General features: G+C 39.7%; 1 protein-coding gene across 1 annotated transcript; it reads right to left on the bottom strand.

The window, feature by feature from the left end:
- Window positions 1-7097: 7097 nt before the first annotated feature.
- On the bottom strand, window positions 7098-19099 carry CDO1 (cysteine dioxygenase type 1). The gene is made up of 5 exons (XM_054589940.1): window positions 18565-19099; window positions 15472-15549; window positions 13726-13880; window positions 8402-8571; window positions 7098-7547 (listed from the first exon to the last, which is right to left on the bottom strand). The coding sequence occupies exons 1-5, from the start codon at window positions 18732-18734 to the stop codon at window positions 7518-7520; spliced, it is 603 nt and encodes a 200-aa protein (XP_054445915.1). The 5' UTR covers window positions 18735-19099; the 3' UTR covers window positions 7098-7517.
- Between the last annotated feature and the right edge of the window lie 33 nt (window positions 19100-19132).

Here is a 19132-nt window from a genome sequence, read left to right as displayed (position 1 = left end):
CCCTGCCCGGCTGACCACAGTGAGTGCATCGGGAATGGGCCTGGGATGCAATCAGAGCCCCTATCGCCAAATTCCTTAACTGCTATGAAAAGACTGTGAAGAGATAGCCCTTTATTGTGCCAAAATTGGAACTGAAGCTGTAATCCTGGAGATACTGGGAATCATTTTAACACCACAAATGTAGACCTTAAAGTCAAGAAAGGTGGAAAGCAAGACAGAGTCCTCAAAAGATGTTTGAACCCCTCAATTCACCATTGCCTGAGTATATATCCCCTGTACTTTTTAGTTACATGAACTTGTTTTTTGTTCAAGTCATTTTGGGTCACATTTTGTCACTTGCAATTGAGTGAGTCCTAATCAAAACATACTGGTCTGGTGCCATGCAGTATAACTACAAACAGAGTCCTTAGGTTTATAACCTGTGCCTTGTCAAATAAGTAGGAATAAGAGTACAACCCAGTCCCAAGTCCTGTTATCACATAATAAGTAATTGCATTCACTCAGGAAAAATAAGGCTCTTCACTGTCTCATTCAGCCTGAGTACCCCATGAGTCTGTTTTTTTTAAACTATGAAGTCAGGAACGAAATGACCGATTTCAGACAGAAAACAGAGTCACCATTGCATCACGTCGGTCACATTGTTGGCTCTCTGTCCCTTCTTAATAGTTTTTCTCTTTTGCCAAAGGTACAATGTGTCTTGGGCAGAACCAACATCAATTTTGGTTTTCCCATTACGTACTTGCATGCCCTTGGGTAAAATATTTCATCTACATGTGCCTGAATGCTCTCATCTCTGAAGTGAAGCTCAGAGAAATAGTATCCCTATCTTACCTTAAAGGGTTTCTCTGAAGTGACAATAACATATATCTATATGTGCAAAAGTGACTTAAAATGTAGAAATCCAATAAAAATTAAAAGATAAAAATGTATATTTAAATAGTGAGGCAAATCTTATCTTTAGTTTGAATTGTTTTGATAACCTTAGATAAAATGGTATGCTGGCAAGTGCTTAACAACAGTCTCCCTGGGGGAAGAGAATTACCCTGATTTGTAGCATTGACAAATTTCCACAGTGTAAGTACTCCCACTACAGCCAATTTTAATCTACCAATCAGCTTTCAAAATTCCTGAATATCTGCTCCCAAAGGGCTATATGAACAACCTGCACTAGCACAGTATTGCTCAGATATGTTGGTTACCTTAACCTCACCTGCCTCAGTTTCTTCATTTATCAAAAGGCTTATTTGGCTAAATATTCACTCAAGTACATTTTTTCTTCATGATTGCATAGTACGATTACTTTGTATTTATCAGCTAGATGAATCTTGCATAAACTCATGATAATCATACAGATTATGCTGAAAGGTGCATTTGCAGTGATCTGTTGTTGTAATGACAATTCTTGCTGTCATTACAGCAAGAGGAGGGCTCTGGGCATTGAAGGCTGATGACTCTTCAGTTGCATTAGATTACTTTCCAGTTATATAATATTTCTACCCCCTCATGTGCAAGGATTTTTTCTGGTTGTGCTTTTAGGTAAACTCTGTATTTATTACTATAGTATATAGATATAAATATATTAAGCAGATGAGCATTTCCTTGAGCTTGTATAGGGAAGTCTTTCCGACTGACACGGGTTTAAATCAGTGCTCAGAACCATATTCAGCAGGCCTCACTGTTTCACAGATTCTTTATGTCTCTCTGTGAGTTACTCAAAAAATAAACAAGATGCCCCCCAGTAAGCAATCTTCTGAGACATGTTTTCAAATAGCACAAGAAGCTATACATTACATCTTCTTCAACCACTCCAAAAGCTCAATGATGAAAACAAAAACAAATGACAGGAATGCATCAACTTTCCTATTGAGCACAGGCAGAATTGGAAATTGACCATGACTAGATCATCAGTTTTCTCACAAACACATGGGATTTCCCTGGGCTTTCCTGCTAGTGACAAGTAATCTCTGTGAGCACTAAGCTTCTAACAGCATTGGAGGGTTCACAAGAGCAGAGTGAAAGTGGCTGAATTGAATAGCGGTGGCATCAGGTGGTAAGTTCTGCACAGAAGGGGTACTCTCCAGCCAAGGCAGCTTGCCATGACCTTCTCCTGTTACCTTATTTTCTGGGCTTAGTTATCTTGGTTGTTTCATAATAAAGAAATAATCAACTGATACTTGTGACATCTTGTACATGGTTATTCATTGCAGAATTGTTTGCCATTGTAAAAGGTTGGAAATCACATCAAAGTCCATCAGTAGAGGACTGGTGAACTAAACTATGGTACGTTCATACAGCAGAGTATCACGCAGCCAGCTGGACAAAGAGTGCAGGAGCTGTTTGCATTCTGATATGGAAAGGTCCTTTATAAAGTGCACAACATGGATGTTACAATGCTACCCTGTGCATAAACAATGGGAAAGATAAATGAGGTAACACAAGCAACTGGTAATATAGGTTACCTGTAGAGAGGGAAACTGAGAGCTTGAGGAGAGGAAGAGAAAGGAAACTTTTCACCAAATGCCTTTCATATCGTTTGTATGACAGTAGGTCTTAGCTATACCAACACACATACAACACCCTCCTGCCCCCACAGACATTTTCTCCCACAGGCATTTTTTTTTAAATTTTAGAAATAACTTTTCTTTTTATGGTGGGGAAATATACATAATATAATATTTATCATTTTAATCATTTATAAATGTACAATTCATTCACAATGCTATGGACCCATTACCACTATCTGTACCCAAATTATTTTTATCATCTCCAAAAGAAACTCTGTACCTATTAAACGATAACTCCCCTTTCCCCGTCCCCTCCTCCCTTGGTAACCTCTAGTCTACTTTCTGTCCCTATGAATTGGCCTATTCTATGTACCTTGTATAAGTGGGATCATATGATATTTGACCTCTGCGTCTGGCTTATTTCACTATCCCATATACACTTTTTAAAGAGAACATCTACTAACTGGATAGATAACATTATGAAACATGTTTTTCTGAAATATATGGAATGTTTTTAGGAAGAAAGAAAACAGATCTTGAGAAATGTATGGATGTGCCTTGGACAAAGTAGCACTGGTCTCTGATGTTTCTTAGAAATCCTGCTGTAACTTTTAAAAGGTTAACTAGTCACCCAGCTTGTTAAATGCCCTCCTGTCTCAGGAAACGAAGTGCAAGAGCCACACACTACTTCCCATACACCTTGACTCACATATGACAGGGTTCTTTAACTGGAGCCCCGAGGGGACTTCACGGGGTCTAAAAATATTTTCTGAGATTGTACACATATTTGTTGTGTGCTGGCCTTTCTGGAGAAAGTTCTTTAGCATTCAGAGATTATCATAGTTGTTTGCAAAAAAAAAAAAAAAAAAAAGGAAGAAAGAAAGGCTAAGCATCAGTGCTAAACGGGGTAAGTAGTGCTGTCCCTTTCCTTGTAATACACATAAAAGCCCTTTAGTCATCAACTAGTTTGTCTGAGTACATGATTAATGAACCCACACCAGAAGATAAGCCTCTGACATGTGCCACAGGAGAAAGCAAGCTGTGGCTTAAAAAAAACAGTCCTTAGAATTCCTATACTTAATAAAAATAACATGACACACAATTTGTTGGTGTGTAGAAGAGACCATAGCATTAAGAGTTTGCGAATATAATTCTTAAGTAAGGAGATTGAGGGTTTTTCCATTCATTTTATAAATATTTATTGAGTACCTCCTTTGTGTCAGATATGGCCTAAGTGCTCAGGATACAGCAGTAAATGAAACACTGTCTATCTCATGGGGCTTGCATCCTCTTAGTAGGATGTAGATGATAAAAAAGAGAAAAAAAGGAATGACAGTTTTCAGGTAATCATAAGTGTGTCAGTAAAATTGGATGGAGAGTGCCTGGAGATTTTACGTTCAGATAAGGTGTCTGGGGAATCCCTTTTGGGAGGCGGCATTTGAGCTGATGTCTGAAGAGCAAGAAGAGCCAGCCATAGAGAGAGTTCAAGAAGGGCATACCAGGCAGAGGGAACAGCATGTTCTGAAACTTGAGCTGTAGGTTAGGTGGGAGGTGCTGAGTGCTAAGGTGGTTTGTGGGCTCACCACCAGCCCTTTACTGTCTCCTCACACACTGTGCTCATTCCTCCTCCTCTAGACTCAGGCCTTTATCCTCTTCTTTTACACCCCATTCACCTTTAGCAGCCAGCGTGATTCCAACCCTCAATGTTCCTTCTTCCTCCTACATAATCCCTTTGAGCCCTTGATGGCTTAGCTGCCTTGCTGGGCACGTGTGTGTGCATCTCATCAACCCAAGTGTGTGCTGAGCTCCTCGAGAAGCATGTCTGCTTCTCTGTGAACATTGTCATGAGCAGTAGAGAACAGGGCCAATCACAGAGGTCAGGGTGGGCAGGATGGCCAGGACAGCCAGGACCTGCAGAGCAGCCATTTAGGTTGAGCCCTACATGCACAAAGACCCTCAAATTCAGATATGGCCATTACTTGTCACACATAAGGTATACTGTTACTGGAGACAGTCAGTGGAGTGCCACAGAGTCCCCCCATTGGCCAAAGTGGCAGAAGGGGGAGGGTCTAACACTGAGGGTGCCAAAAGCTAGAAACATAAATGGTTAGGACTTCAAGAATGCCAAAAGCTAGAAAGATAATTGGATTTAAAAATCCCTCCCCTGTCTATCCCTTTAAGAACCTCAGCTCGAGGAGGACGGGGAGAGGGTCTTTGAAGCGGCAGCCCACCGTTCTCCTGGGTTGTGTGGCTCCTGAGTAACACTGCTTCCCTTTTGCACCAGCCCTTGCACCACGAGTTCAACTTTTTGTGGCAGGCAGCCTAACCCCCATTTTGTTTGCTGGCGTTGCCACATTTGTTCACGTTAAAAGTGCAACATATTAAACATTTAAATATACTACACCTATAAAACATATAAAGATACCATAATTTTGTTGTTTAAAAATAGGAAACAAAAATTAGAAGTGGCCTAGGTTTCTCTTACCCTGAAAGGCTCGAGTATAAAGAGAATGAGTTTTAAAGGAAGGTTACTTGGATTCAAATCCTCTGTAATCTCTTGGCTGCATAACTTTCGGCAAGTTTCTAAACTGTGTATAACAGGTCTGAAATATGGGGAAGAACTGTGTCCCAGAATGGATCATAACAAGGCCTTACCCATAATGAATTTAAATGATGAGATATAATTTAAATAAGATTTTTGGAATTTCAGTTGACATTGCGAGGGGATGAGACTTTGGGGATCTTAGGATGAGGTGAGCCTACTTTGCATGTGGGATAGGCGTGGCTCACTGGGAGGAGGAAGAGGGCAAACTGTGATAGGCAGAGTGACCTCACCGGGGTCCAAGTCCTAATTCCCAGAACCCGTGAACGTTATCTTACGTGGCAAAAGAGACTTTACAGATATGATTAAAAGGTACAACCTAGAGATGGAGATGTTACCTAATCACTTGAGTCCTTAAAGTACAAGAGGAGAGAATAGGTCAGGAGTACTAAGATACAGAACTTAAGTCTGCCATTGCTGGCTTTGAAAGTGGAGGAAGAGGATACAAAGGTCCCTAGAGAGGGCAGTCTCTGGAAGAAAAACCCAGTAAAACAGATCCTACCCAGAACTTAGAAAGATTGGTCCCTGGTCGGGGCATGTATACGAGAGGTAACTGGCCAATGTTTTTCTCCCTCTCTTTCTCCCTCCCTTCTCCTCTCTTTAAAAATAAAATCTTGGGGGAAAAAAAAGCAGCCCTGCTGACATCTTGATTTTAGTGCTGTAAAACTGTTCAACCTCTGACCAATGGAGCTGTAGGAAAATGAAATTTATGTTGTTTTAAGCCACCAAGTTTGTGATAATGTGTTACAGCAGCACTAGAAAACCAATACAGTTCCTAATTCATAAGGAGTTTCATGGTATAAACAAAATTAAGTTTGCTAGTACATTTAAACAACTTGTAACAATAGCTAGTATGTAGTAAGCACTCAATAAATAAAACATCCTTCTCAAAAATGAGAGGAAGCAAAGATGTAAAGATGTAAATAATTCTATGAGATGATACCATTGCAATCAATGACCTATGTAGAACTATCTTCAAAGGACATTGCTTTCTAATTGTTTCTAGAGATAATACATTCTAAGATGTTTCTAAGAAAATTGCTTGAACTAGGGGTAACAAACTCAAATGCATATGTGGGCTTTTCTGGTAACACACATAAGGGAAATAGGCAACTTTGGGGCTGCCACAATTTGGAGGGGCGGCCTCATCTAAGGGACAGACTCTAGCCTAGCTGATTGATGTCAATGAAAATGCAGTGCAGGTCCAGTGTTGCTAGATACTTCCAATTTTCAAGAAGCATAAATCCACATTTTCTATGAAATCTCTAGTTTTTTAAGTGTTGAAAAATAATTCACATTTAAGCACAGACAGGCATACATTGCAGATACTGCAGGTTTGGTTCCAGACTACTGCTATAAAGCGAGTTGTAATCTTTTAGCTGGTTGAGGGTCTTGCCTTCAATTTGTCAAAAACAAAACATATGTAAAGCGCAATAAAGCAAAGTACAATAAAGCGAGGTATGCCTGTACAGACCTACACATGAGTATTAGGCAAAATTAGTTGCCTACATGTATCCCCTCAGGTTAGTATCTCCAGCCAATTAGTGAATCCATGTAAAGGCCAGAAAGGGAAGCTATTTTTGAATGCACTTTTTGGTCCTCTCATGTTCTTACATCATAAAAATCATACTTTGCACTGCTTTTGGTAGTCTAACCAAATCCAGGAAACTATGAATTTTATGAAATCCTTATGAAGTGTAAGAGAAAGACGACTTCAAATTGTGTTCAAATCCAGTTTTATTAAAATTATTTGGGAATTTGAGAGCAGTACAAAGTCTTTGACTATGACCACTGGGCACACCAGACACGACTGTGTTTTTGGTTTGTTCTGGGTTTGGGTACATGTACTTTTCTAAATCCTTTGTCCTTCATTTCATTACCAAATGTCGAAGTACCTTAAATTTCTCTATCTACAACACCCTATTATTTATAGAACAGGAATTGGTAAAATATGGTTGAAAAAATAAAATCCACAGATTCAAAAAATTCTCTTCAAATATTAAGAACATACAAAGTATACTAAAGACATCTACATTTAGTTATCCAAGTCACAAGACAGGCATTTGATGTCTGTGGTTTCTTGTTGCTAATTACAGTTCCGAGACAATGTGTTTCCAAAAGCTATAAAAACCTTCACTGATATTCCCTGTATGGTTCCAAAGGATTTAGAGAATAAAACCAGGGGAATACTTTATTTGGCCTTTAAAATCACAAGCCTTCTTTTTTTTAGTGGGATTTTTCTTCTGTTGTAGCTCAGGGCACTATTTGCTTATTTAATGCCTTATTATTAGCATCTGCCTTACAGGAGATCTAAGTATTGGTTTTGTAAAGTGTATTACTGAACAGGAAATGGTGGGAGGCCTTCCTGTCTAAGGCAAAAGTTCAGCAGACCTTAGAGGGTTGGGGGCTCCTTAATTGTTCTCCAGTGATCCTGAAGTTGTCTGCAAGAAAGAAGAAAAAAAGCTGTGTAACAATCTTCATACCAGACACTTCAGTTTGTTCTAAGTAGTCCTTTCTTATCAGTGTATGAAAACTCACCGGTGGCCATGGAGCCCTGTTGTATTGTTCCTGCCATAAGAGTAGCTCTTGGGGGATCAAAATGCAGAAAACAAAGCAGGGCAATCACTTGAGAAAATTCTGCCCTAGCTTCTCTCAAGGGCCATACTTTTTGTAAGACTCAGGAGAATTGTTTTCAGTCTTTCCATTCCCTTAAATGGCCAAATTATTTCACCAGAGGTAGAAGATTGCCATATCATATTACTATTGGTTGCCTTATTATTTTTAGGTGGAAACACTTGTTCCTCAAGGGGGACCATGTTGTTATAGTCTTCTCTCATTTATTTGTGGTCTGAACAGCATCACTACTCCAACAAAAAACAATCTGGCAATCAAAACAGGCAAGTTTCTTCAGTTGTATGATCAGAATAGGGTCACAAACTTTGCAAAGGTCAACTCTGCAGGTTATTTGTGTTGTCCTAGCAAATTAGACTTACGAATATTAAGTCATAGCTGAGGCTGTATCAAACAGGTTTCGCTCTTATTTCTCTAATAAATTAAAACATTTCAGAAATAAGCATACATTTTAAATTTTCTCAATAATTTGTATATCTACTTTAAGTTTATTTATAAATGGAAAATATAGTCTCCAAAGTTAAAGAAAATAATTAGGATATAAGAGGCCTTCCCCCTAAGTTAAGGTTCATCTAAACTTCAAGAATACTTAAAATATTCAAATAATATCTAGACCAAAAAAGCAATGCATACAGTATAATGTTGCTAACCCACAATTACTTACAAATGGAGTCCTGGTTCCAAATTTGCTATAGAATGTCATGGTGACTTTGTTCTTATGTCCTGTTCTTTGGTCAAAGGCATGGCATGAATCGAAAGGTGGACTGTACAAGTGAAGGCTTACCGCAGGCTCTGTATGGCTAATATTTTCTACTCGATGTAAGCCAATGGAATCTAAACAACAACCCAGAAGAATAGATGGATTTTAGATGATAAAATAGGTAAAAACTCTGTCAATCACCTAAGATCATGAATCAATTGGGTACATATGGGATGAACAAAATTAGAATTTAACTTCTTGCTAAAGACAGTAAGCCACATGCACTCTGTTCTTTCCTGAAACTCCCCCTAAAACTTCAGTAAAAGAGTAAAAAGGCATCAACACACAAAATGGAAAAGAGAAAACATTAATAAAAAATTAAAGGCTTAAACATACAGTTGACTCTTGAACGATGTGGACAATAGGAGCACCAACTCCCACTCCCTACAGTTAAAAATCTACATATAACTTTTGGTTCCTCCAAAGCTTAAGCTGTCCCTCAGTATCCATGGGGAATTGGTTCCAGGCCCCCCGCCCGCCCCCCCCCCCGCCCCCGTGGATACAGAAAATCCAAGGAAATGAGTCCCCTGTATAAAATAGGATTAATCAATGCATACAGTCAGCATGCTGCATCCACAGACTTCCAACCTCAGATATAAAACATTGTAAGTATTTGTTGAAAAAATCCTGTGCATATGTGGATCCATCCAGATCAAACCCATGTTGTTCAGAATTAACTATAGACAAAGAGCTTTGCAGAAGAGAGAAAGCTAAACACTCATCTACTGATTTATACTGTGAACCTCCCAAACAGCTCAGAAATTGGCAGCATGGGTCTTTCTGAAAAAGGGGATGAAGACAGGGCTAAAAATACAGGAACTGGTTAAAAGCCTATTTCAGTAGAGTCTTCCCTCCCTTTCACTACTTCTCCCACTCCTTCCCCCTGGTAGAAGTCTGAGATCTATTCTTTAGAAATAATATAATAGATGAACTCAGGACAGGTGAAAAACAGGTTACTGAAGGGAAAATTTACATATCAAATGGGAAGAGCCCCACTGTCTTTACCACCTAGTTGCCAGAATGCTGCCAGACAGGAATTTTTTCTCCAGGCTGGAGACAAAAAGCAGTTTCTCAGAGAATCTGATTGGCTCAAGAACAAAAGCCCTAAGGATACTGCCATTGGTTGTTCCTCAAAAAAAAAAAAAAAAAAAAAAAAAAAAAGGGAAAGAAAGCAAGAAAGATCTGCTAGGTTATCCTAAAGTCCAGTGTTCAGAGCTACTAACTGAGTTTTTCTGTGCCTAGTTTTTAAATATTAGCACACAGCCAAAGTCACCAGATATTTGAGCAAGTTCTCACGTACGAAACACAGAGGACAGAGCAATGTGAAAAAAAGCAGCTAGAAACAGACACAATTCAGGAGAAGACTTTAAAAACAAACAAACTTATCATTAATATCCTCAGAGAGATAAGAGAAAATTCTATAAAAGGACCAGAGAATAAAAAGAGCTTTTAGAATAAAAACCTGAATAGAAAGGCTGGAAGAAAAACTTAGGAAGCTGAGGAAGACTCAAAGAACAAAGATAGAAAATAGGAAAGAAAGAATAAATCAGAGAAGGCTTAGTATCTAAGTAGTAGGAGTTTTAGAAACAGAGCAAAAAGAAAAAGTCAAAGAAATAACTTGACAATATTTTCTTGAATGGAAGGACATGAATTTCCAGGCTAAAAGAACCAACTGAGTACCCAGCACAGCACAATGAATGAGAGGTATGAAACACAGTATATACCTGTACAATACTGTGAACAGAGAAAATACAATACTGGGGACAGAGGAAATACAACGAAAAAGATCTCAAAAGTTTCTAGAAAGAAAAAATAGGCTTCACATAAAGATTCAAGTATGACACTAGGCTTTCAACAACAAGACTGAAAACTAAAAGTCAATTATCTTTATAATTCTTTATAATTCTGAGAGAATATGATTCTTGATCATAATTCCATATTCAGCTATATTATCAAACAAATTGCAAGGGGCTGAACGTAGAAATTTTTAGATAGATGAAGTCTCAAAAAATTTCTTTCCATGAACCCATCCTCACAGAGCCATTGGAGGATATGCTCTACTAAAACAAGGTCCTGGACCAAGGATGAAGCAGACAGGCAACCAGAAAACAAGGGGATTTATTAGCAAAAGGAGACGACAAAGGGAAAGCCTGGATGATGCGAGACCTCAGGATGACAGCTGAGACCTGGACTAGAGGTCAACCGATCCCACTGAGGCTCATCAAAAGGTCCTGGAGGGAATGTCTCAAAGGTTAAAATAAAGAAATAATGATGAAACACATGATTTAAAAAAAATATGCTGAGGAGAAATTTATACTTAGGAGAAAGTTTGATGAGTAATCAAGAAGAGAACGCAGTGTAAATAGTGTAGTTCATGTAGACAGCACCCAGTTTGACCTTAGGCTTTATGATCTGGCTCCACGAGCATGCACGACAGAGCAAAGCCTAGAAGCAGAGGACTTAGTCCCAGCTAGGCTATATTTAAACATATCAAAACTCCTGGAATCCTCAGTTTTCCTCACTTACATGGGGTCTAATTCTCAGGTCTGTAAACTCTTTCATTCTACAGCTTACCGCTTTAAGAATACTCTGGCTTAACCACAATTCTGAACTGAAGTTCAAAATTCTTAAGAACTGACTGTCCTTATACAAATTAATTATGTGTTTCTCCAACTTGGAAAAACTAGTTATCTACCCTTTAGAGAAGCTCTTGAAGCTCATGTCTGGTCCCAATTGTTAATAATCCCAACATTATTATCATTATTTTTGGATTTTGCCTCTTTTCCTTTATCCCCGTGTTGTGCCCTCTCTCACAATAATTCTGAATTTGGTGATACTTACTGGTGCCAGTCTGAGCCTGGTCATGTCCACCTTTTGCTTATTACAATGAGTAACTTGGTCTCCTTGCCCCAGCTCTCCCTTTCCTCCACTCTATGTTGTAGGCTGCTACCCAAAGGATCAAGATATTCCCACATAAAATTCTGCTGACCAAAGCAAGCTCTTAATTCAAGCTGGTCTTGGAGGCCCACAACCTGATCTCAATTTACTCTCCCACTACTCCTGTCCAAGCCCATTTTTCCTTCTTCCTTCCAGGTGTATCCTTCCTGGCTAGATTTTAGGTTAACAATCGACTGTGCTTTGACTCATGCTCCTCCCTGTAATTAAAACACCATCCCCACTGATTAGTATCTCTCTGCACTCCTACTCCTGCATCCATAAAAATCAAAGGTTGTGTACAGAAATAAATAGCTTATCCCACCCAATATTTCACCAACTGTCAAAATTTCTCATAAAAATCAGAATTTCCCACTTCTATGGAAAAAGACATCCAGATGCTTCCGCGGGAGCCGGGTGCCCACTGGTGCCTCCGAGCTTGTACCCACCACTTTCCACAGCCTCATTCCCGGCCTGCAGCCAGTGCCCATTCGCCTTATCTGCTTGACTCCTGTACCCTTTGCTTTGTAGATTCTTCAAGATTAATCTAGTTTCACAAAGACTTTATGACTAGCTGAAAGTAGTTTTTGATTTATTGTGCATTATATGGGCAACAAACTTGTTCTTGAAAATCTGGTGTGCCTCATATACATAGCAACCCTCAAATAAGAGTTTCCTGCCACATAAGAAATTAACATCGTATGTTATGTGAATGGGGAGAAAAAACTTCCCATAAATAGTCCCCCTTTATCTGCAGTTTACTTTCTGCAGTTTCAGTTACCTGTGGTCAACCATCATCTGAATATATTAAATGGAAAATTCCAAAAATAAACAAGTCATAAGTTTTAAATTGTGTGCTGTTCTGAGTAGTGTGATAAAATCTCCCATTCCATCCGACCCAGTGATGAATCATCCCTTCGTCCAACCTGCTGCATAGGTGCCCTGCCCTTCAGACACTTAGTAGCCATCTCAGTTATCAGATATTTTGAGACCACATTTACATAACTTTTATTACAGTATATTGTTATAACGGTTCTATTTTATCATTAATCATTGCTTTTACTCTTACTGTGCCTTATTTATAAATTAAACTTGATCACAGGTATGTATGTATAGGAAAAAAACATAGTATATAGAGGATTCAGTACAAACCAGTTTCAGGTATCTACTGGGAGTCTTTGAACATATCCCCTGAAGAGAATGGGGGACTACTGTATAATCTTACCTTTCTAAGTGCATTCTGAAACTAATGAACAAATTTAAGCCAAGTATCAAGGCCAATATTTGTCTTTAAAAAAGAGCCTCCTTTGCTAGAAAAATCTCTAAAATTTTATTGTATATAAGTGGGATTCATCCAGTAGGAGCACAGACTTTGAAATCAAATTACTTAGGTTCAAATCCTGGCTGCTGCTTAAAAGCTGAGTGACTTGGACAAGTTATTTAATTTTCCTATGTGTTGGAATCTCATCTGCTAGTGGGAATAAATTACCTCCTATAAGCTTAACAAGCTTTCTGGAAAGTTCCTATCCCCTTTAAGAATATAGATGTTAATCACTACCTCTCCTAAAAAGCATTTGGCTTTCCTATATCACATTTAGGGGAAAGAATGAATCCTTGGTGAGAGATCCATAAATCAGTGCTAAATGATATGCTTTGTAAAGTTTCCCCTGACACTATTCTTTTAAGCATGTTATATGCAGTTTGGAAAAACAGGGGCTAGCTAGCACTAACTACTTCCAGAACATTTCTTTTTACATTTTCTTTCTTTAAAAAAAATTTTTTTTTAAATTTATTGATCAGAGAGAGAGAGAGAGAAACACCAATTTGTTGTTCCACTTATTTATGCATTCACTGGTTAAGTCTTGTACGTGCCCTGACCGAGGACAGAATCCCCAACCTTGGCGCATCAGGACAATGCCTTATCCCACTGAGCTACCCGGCCAGGGCTATTTCTTTACATTTTCTAACGCAAAAACTAATATTTCAACCGTGGCCTCATTCCTTTATTAAAAGACTCTACACATGTAAATTTTTTTGATTCTAACTATCCTAAGACTTGACAGGTAAATGACTTTCCAGTTGGCACAAATCTATACACATGTTTCTAGTAAGTGATTCTAATCCCAACACAAAACTTTAAAAAACAAAACCCACTGCTTTCAGGCCCTTTCCCAAGTATCTGAAATCATGACTCCATGATCCAAGTTCTACTGCACATGTGTAAGTAACCAATATTACAGATGGGAATTAAAAGTTTTTCCCACTTGCCCTTAGAAGAAGATATTGGATGTTACCATTGATGTAGGCACACTGGTTTTCCCTCAAGATTCTTTCCGACTTCTTGTTCATCTCATTGGACTTTTTGTCAGGCCAGGCAAACAATGTCTCCTTTAGATTTCCCTGCAGCATCTTCAGAAAGCAGTGGGAGTTGGTGTGGTCATGGATACTGCTATATATACACAAAATGACACATGAACTCAGTAAGTGGTCCAGCACCCAGACCTGTAGTAACAGTCGGCCCAGAATCGACAGCTGCGTACTGCCAATAGGACACCTCCCAGGATAAAATCCATTTCAGCTAGATCTTTAAATGTCGCTAATTTATGATTCAACATTGTTCAAGGTAAACAAAATGTCTTCTATATCAATGCATATAAGGGGTATAATTTTCATGCATATCCCCTACTAAAGAACACTTAATTTTTTTTAAGGCCTTGTTGTAATACTACTTTCATATAAGAAATGCAAAACCAGCAACCTTTATCTTCTCGAACATATAGCTTTGAATAACTCAGTTAAGCTGGGCTAAAAATTGATTATAAGACTACAATGGAGAAATTTTAGAAAGAACAAAGATAATCACCTACAATCATTGCATAACACTGAAAACACCAGTTAATATTTAATGATTTTTCTCAGGCTTTTTCTCTTTTTTCCTTCCTTTGGGGCACAAACGGTATGTGTATCTATTACCACCACCCTAAAATTACACTGTAACATATATATGTATACATATGAATATGGATATGTTTTTATACATACATATATATATATATATATATATAGTGTTAACATTCTATAGATTTCGAGTATCCTACCTGTGATTACATCTCAATATTCATGGGAAAAAGAAAATAAATTTGATTTGGGGAAAGAAATTATTCATATAATTTTAGAGTAAATAGTATTTAAGTTTATTAAGTAGAATTAGCTCTAGGATTGATTAAAATATATGAATCTACATACATTTTTGGCATTTATTTCTATTAGCCCTCATATATATCATAGGAAGAACTTGTCTCCTGAATCCAGAGCCTAGTCCTACTCTTGATATATAGTCTGCTTTGAAAAAATACTGAATGAGTGAAAGCTATGCCACTCCGTGAGTACATAAACATACTCTATAGACCTAATTTTCCAAAGTCTTGTAAATTTGTATTTCCTTTCTCCCATCAAAAATAGGTCTAGCTTATTGTTTTCACCATTCTCAAAAGACTGAGAAGGACCTGTTTAAAGAGATAACACTCAATTAATACTAATGTTGGCAAATGTTTAAGGAAAAACAAGGAACCAAGTTCCAAAGACTTGGTATTAGACTAAGTTGCCTTGCCCTCTATATTAAGAAAATAAACAATAAATTTGAAGTAGAAAGAAGTGTTCTGAATTTGTGAATTGCTTTTCTAGCTCCAAATCTGGACACTAGAGTCTTTGGTCCCATAATTGTTTACACACTTCAAAATACATGACAAAAATCAAGTTTTAGCACAATCCCATAAAAATGTGGAGAGAAAATAAGTTAAACTGGTTACTACCTATTTCACTTATTATTCATTTTGGGGGACTGGTTTTGATATGCATTGTATATGCCTAAACCCCTGATACTAATTCCCATGAGATTTTTTTGTTGGGATTAGGGGACAATTAATTATAAAATGAGATTTGTTAGTGCTCGTCAAGACTTGTGGCCAGCTTGGCACTGCGTATTTCATATGCTGGAATATATGCTCTAATAAATATCTGGGAATGAATAGTTGTATTACCTGCCATGTCCTTCACCCCAACATAGAATCATTAGATTAAATTTTCCATTTCCTTCATCCACAAGATTTCGGGTGTACCTGAAAAGAATATATTCAGAAGATTGAATTTGGTTGAAACAAGCCCTGGGAAAAATAAGTGTGTCACAAAATATCACTGATTTACAGATATTACTATTTCTACTGCTAAGCAACTCTGAACATAATTTTCTAATTAGAAATCCAGCACAAATGAAAAATATTTTTCCCAGTTCATTTTGGGCATTTTTATATTTTGAATCACTTTTATAGCTGTTGTTTTAATTAATGGCATGGGAAAGTTAACAGGAATAAAAGCAAATTCCTTTTTTCCTCCACGTGACTGCCTCAAACTGATAAAAAGAATAAAACTTCCTCACAGACGGTATTTGCAAAGTGCATTAGTGCTCTAGGAAAGAATGTTGCTATTGTTTTGTCTTGTCTTTTCACTCAGGTAGCTACACCTGAACTTGAGAAACAAGGTTTTATTAAATAGCTGTTCTAGAATTCTCCTTAGATTTACTTATAGCCAAGACCCAAACCACATTCAGAAATGTTCCTAATGAAAAGTCCTCCATAAATACAGTGGGGGTTGACCTAAGTCAGAACATAAGAGACTACATTAGGAAAGTAACTAATACTCTAAACCTTTTACAATGATGAGAACACAGCAACAAGCCCAAAGATAAAAGTAAAAAAAAATCCTGAACCAGAACCACAACCACACCATGGGGGGGGGGGGTGGGGGGGCGCGGGGGGGGGGGTGGGGGGTGGGGCGGGGGAATCAACCACACCATGGGGGGTGGGGGTGGGAATCTGCTTTAAAGTTTCTGTTGGTTCAAGAGGTACTAATGATGTTATATAATTAGCAAAGTCTGATAATTACGACATTTATTTAGACTGTCACTTTTAAGGAAAGTAATCTTTACCGCATTTTTGGGTGAGTGTTTGTTCATAGATCATCTGTTCACTAATGTCCTATGTGCCCCTTCCTCCCCCTCCTCCCTCTTCTCCCCCCAGTTAAAAGCCAGATGCAGAAGAGCAGTATCACTGAGGGAGGTGATGAGCAAAAGCTCTTTAGATGTCAGTCGTCCTGACTTTGTAGCCCTTTGTGACCTGGCAAGGGTCTGTGCAGATAGCTTTTAATTCACAGTAAATTTGGTTCCTGTACTACTTCGCTCTCTACCAGTCTTAGGGTGACCCCTCTTGCTTCTCTGGGGCTTCTTCCAGAGAATTCAGTCAGACTCCCATTGGAACATATTCTTAGTTCTGCACTGCCTTCCCAAGGTCAAAGATCTTGCAGTGCGTGGGCACTTATTACATGCAGAAAATACTGTCAAACTGATTTCTGCTCTCCCTTCTCCGTCCCTCTCTCCTCCCCTAAACGCCCACCCAGGACTGCACTCATTATCTTAATGAGCTGTATCTCAGATACCTGTGTAATAGATCAATTCAAGTGGATGCATTTCAAATGATTTAGAGTTTGTCAATCAAGACAAATTTAAGGCTCATGGAAATGTCCTGTTCTAAATATTATGAGCACTTACAACCTACCTGGTTAATTAATTTCACTTAATCAATAATATCTTTAGGCAGAAGAAGAACACCACTATTATGCTCCACGTGTCTGCAAAAAGTTTAATAGTGATTTAGAGTGTGGGTTCTGGAACAATAATGCTAATTTGAATTCTGGCACCACTTGAAGGAAATATGACTTTGTGCAGATAATCCAGACTTTTTATTGCCTACCATTTCTCACCTGTAAAATAGGGATAAGAAGGGAACCAATCTCATAGGCTTGTTGAGGTAAATGAATTAATACGACTGTCAAGTGACTGGAAGAGCACCTGGCCCATAAAAAGCCCTCAATTACTTGGCATTAATGGCAAAATTAAAAACTAGACTCTGGTAAATTTACTGGCAGCCACAGAAGGACCTTACACTGAACTGGGTTCATAGGAATCAAAGGAATTTCCTAGAGCCACTTGAAAGTGGGAAATAGGATCCTATATAGGCTTCACCTATTTCAAATCCTAAAATAGAGTTGAAACAGCCCTTGCCGACACAACTTTACCAAACGCCCTATGTTTAGTGAAATGACTAACAGAAACTGCTACCAAGGAAAGCATAATCTTTCCTTATTCTTCTATTTCAACTACTCCCCCTTGATCCACCTAACCACAAAGACTGAAGCTCTAGCTACCCTTCAGAAAAGAACCTCTCATTCCTCGGGGTTATTAAGTTTTACTTCTGGCCCTAGGGGATAGGTAGAGGTTCATTTTTACTTCATCACCAATTCAGTGTTGCAAAGGACCAGGCCTCCCAGGGATCTCAATCCAGCAGAGCTGGGAAGCAGCGGTCTTCAATTTACATTCCAGATCCTCAGAACTAAGCCTAAGAGAAAGCACATTGCTTGGGGGCGAGAGACAGTCGTTTATTTCGCGAACTCGATGGTGGGTTTACATAAAAGCGCAGTCCGCGAAGTTAAACTGGTTTGGGAGAAGGGGCACCACATACTGAAAAATAGCAGTTGACAACTCCAAGACGCAAAAAAAAAAAATGCCTGTTGGCAGGTGCCCGGTTGCAGGCGACCGAGACTGAAGTGATGGAGAACTAGCGTAAGGAATTGTGTCCTCCACCGTACCCTTTTCTCCGAATGGCTGATACGGTTGTCTCCTGGAAACACCACCCTCCATTAGCCCAGGGCACTGCTCCCGAGGCCAGGGGCAAAGGGAGAAGTGGTGGTTTTAAAGCCGAGAGGTTCACATGAGAAAAGAGCAAGCTGTAGATGCCCGGTGGCCTCCCCTCCGATGGGCGACCTCTGCAGTATCTACCTTCCGCCCTAAGTTACGCGGAGAGCGAGACAGGGGCGCCCACGGAGTAGGAGGCGCAGCGCTGCGGTCCAGCGAAGGCCCTGGGGCGCTAGAAGCTTGGGGGCGAAGAGGCCCGCACTCTCACCGTGCAAGACTCCGACCCTTCCCCCCAAGCCTGCTTCTCCGCGGCCTCCGAGAGTAGGCGGTGCTGGGCTTTGAGGCCCGCGCTCGAGGTCTCCAGCGGGCCGGGCTCTAACGCACTCACCTGTACTGGTCGTACTTGGCGTACACTGCCCACTCGGCGGGGTCGCTCTCATAGGCTTCCATGACGGCCTGCACCTCCTCCACATTGACCTCCTCACCGGCAAAAAGCTCGTGCAGGATGCGGATCAGATCGGCTAGCGTCCGTGGCTTTAGCACCTCGGTCTGCTCCATCCTTTGCAAAAGTGGCAGCGCGCCTTTTTCACTGCTGAGCTTCAGCGAAGAAGCTGAGCGAGCCTAGGAACTGGGGACGAGGGACCTTAGCTGTCAGCCAGACAGCTATAAGCGCAAAACCCCCAGACACTTGACGGCCACAGCTTTAAAATCCCTGGCCAAGATATCAAGAGACACCCCTCCCCAACCAGCACGGCTCAGAGTATCTAGGATCGCGCAGCTGGCACTGCAAACACAAATCAGAACCAAAGCTGCTGGGTTTAGCCTCCCGGGCCCTTTTTTAAGCTCTCGGAGTCAGCGGGAATGTACCAATGGCCCTCCGAGGGTGGGGAGGCGGGGTGCAACTTGAGGATGGTGGTGAAAGCGACGGGAGCGTGCGGGCAAGGCCCTCCTAGCAA

Source organism: Pteronotus mesoamericanus, unplaced genomic scaffold, assembly GCF_021234165.1.
Source record: "Pteronotus mesoamericanus isolate MK-2021 breed Mesoamerican mustached bat unplaced genomic scaffold, CSHL_Meso_final scaffold_167, whole genome shotgun sequence".
NCBI classification, from domain to species: domain Eukaryota; kingdom Metazoa; phylum Chordata; class Mammalia; order Chiroptera; family Mormoopidae; genus Pteronotus; species Pteronotus mesoamericanus.
This window is presented reverse-complemented; position numbering and strand designations above follow the sequence as displayed.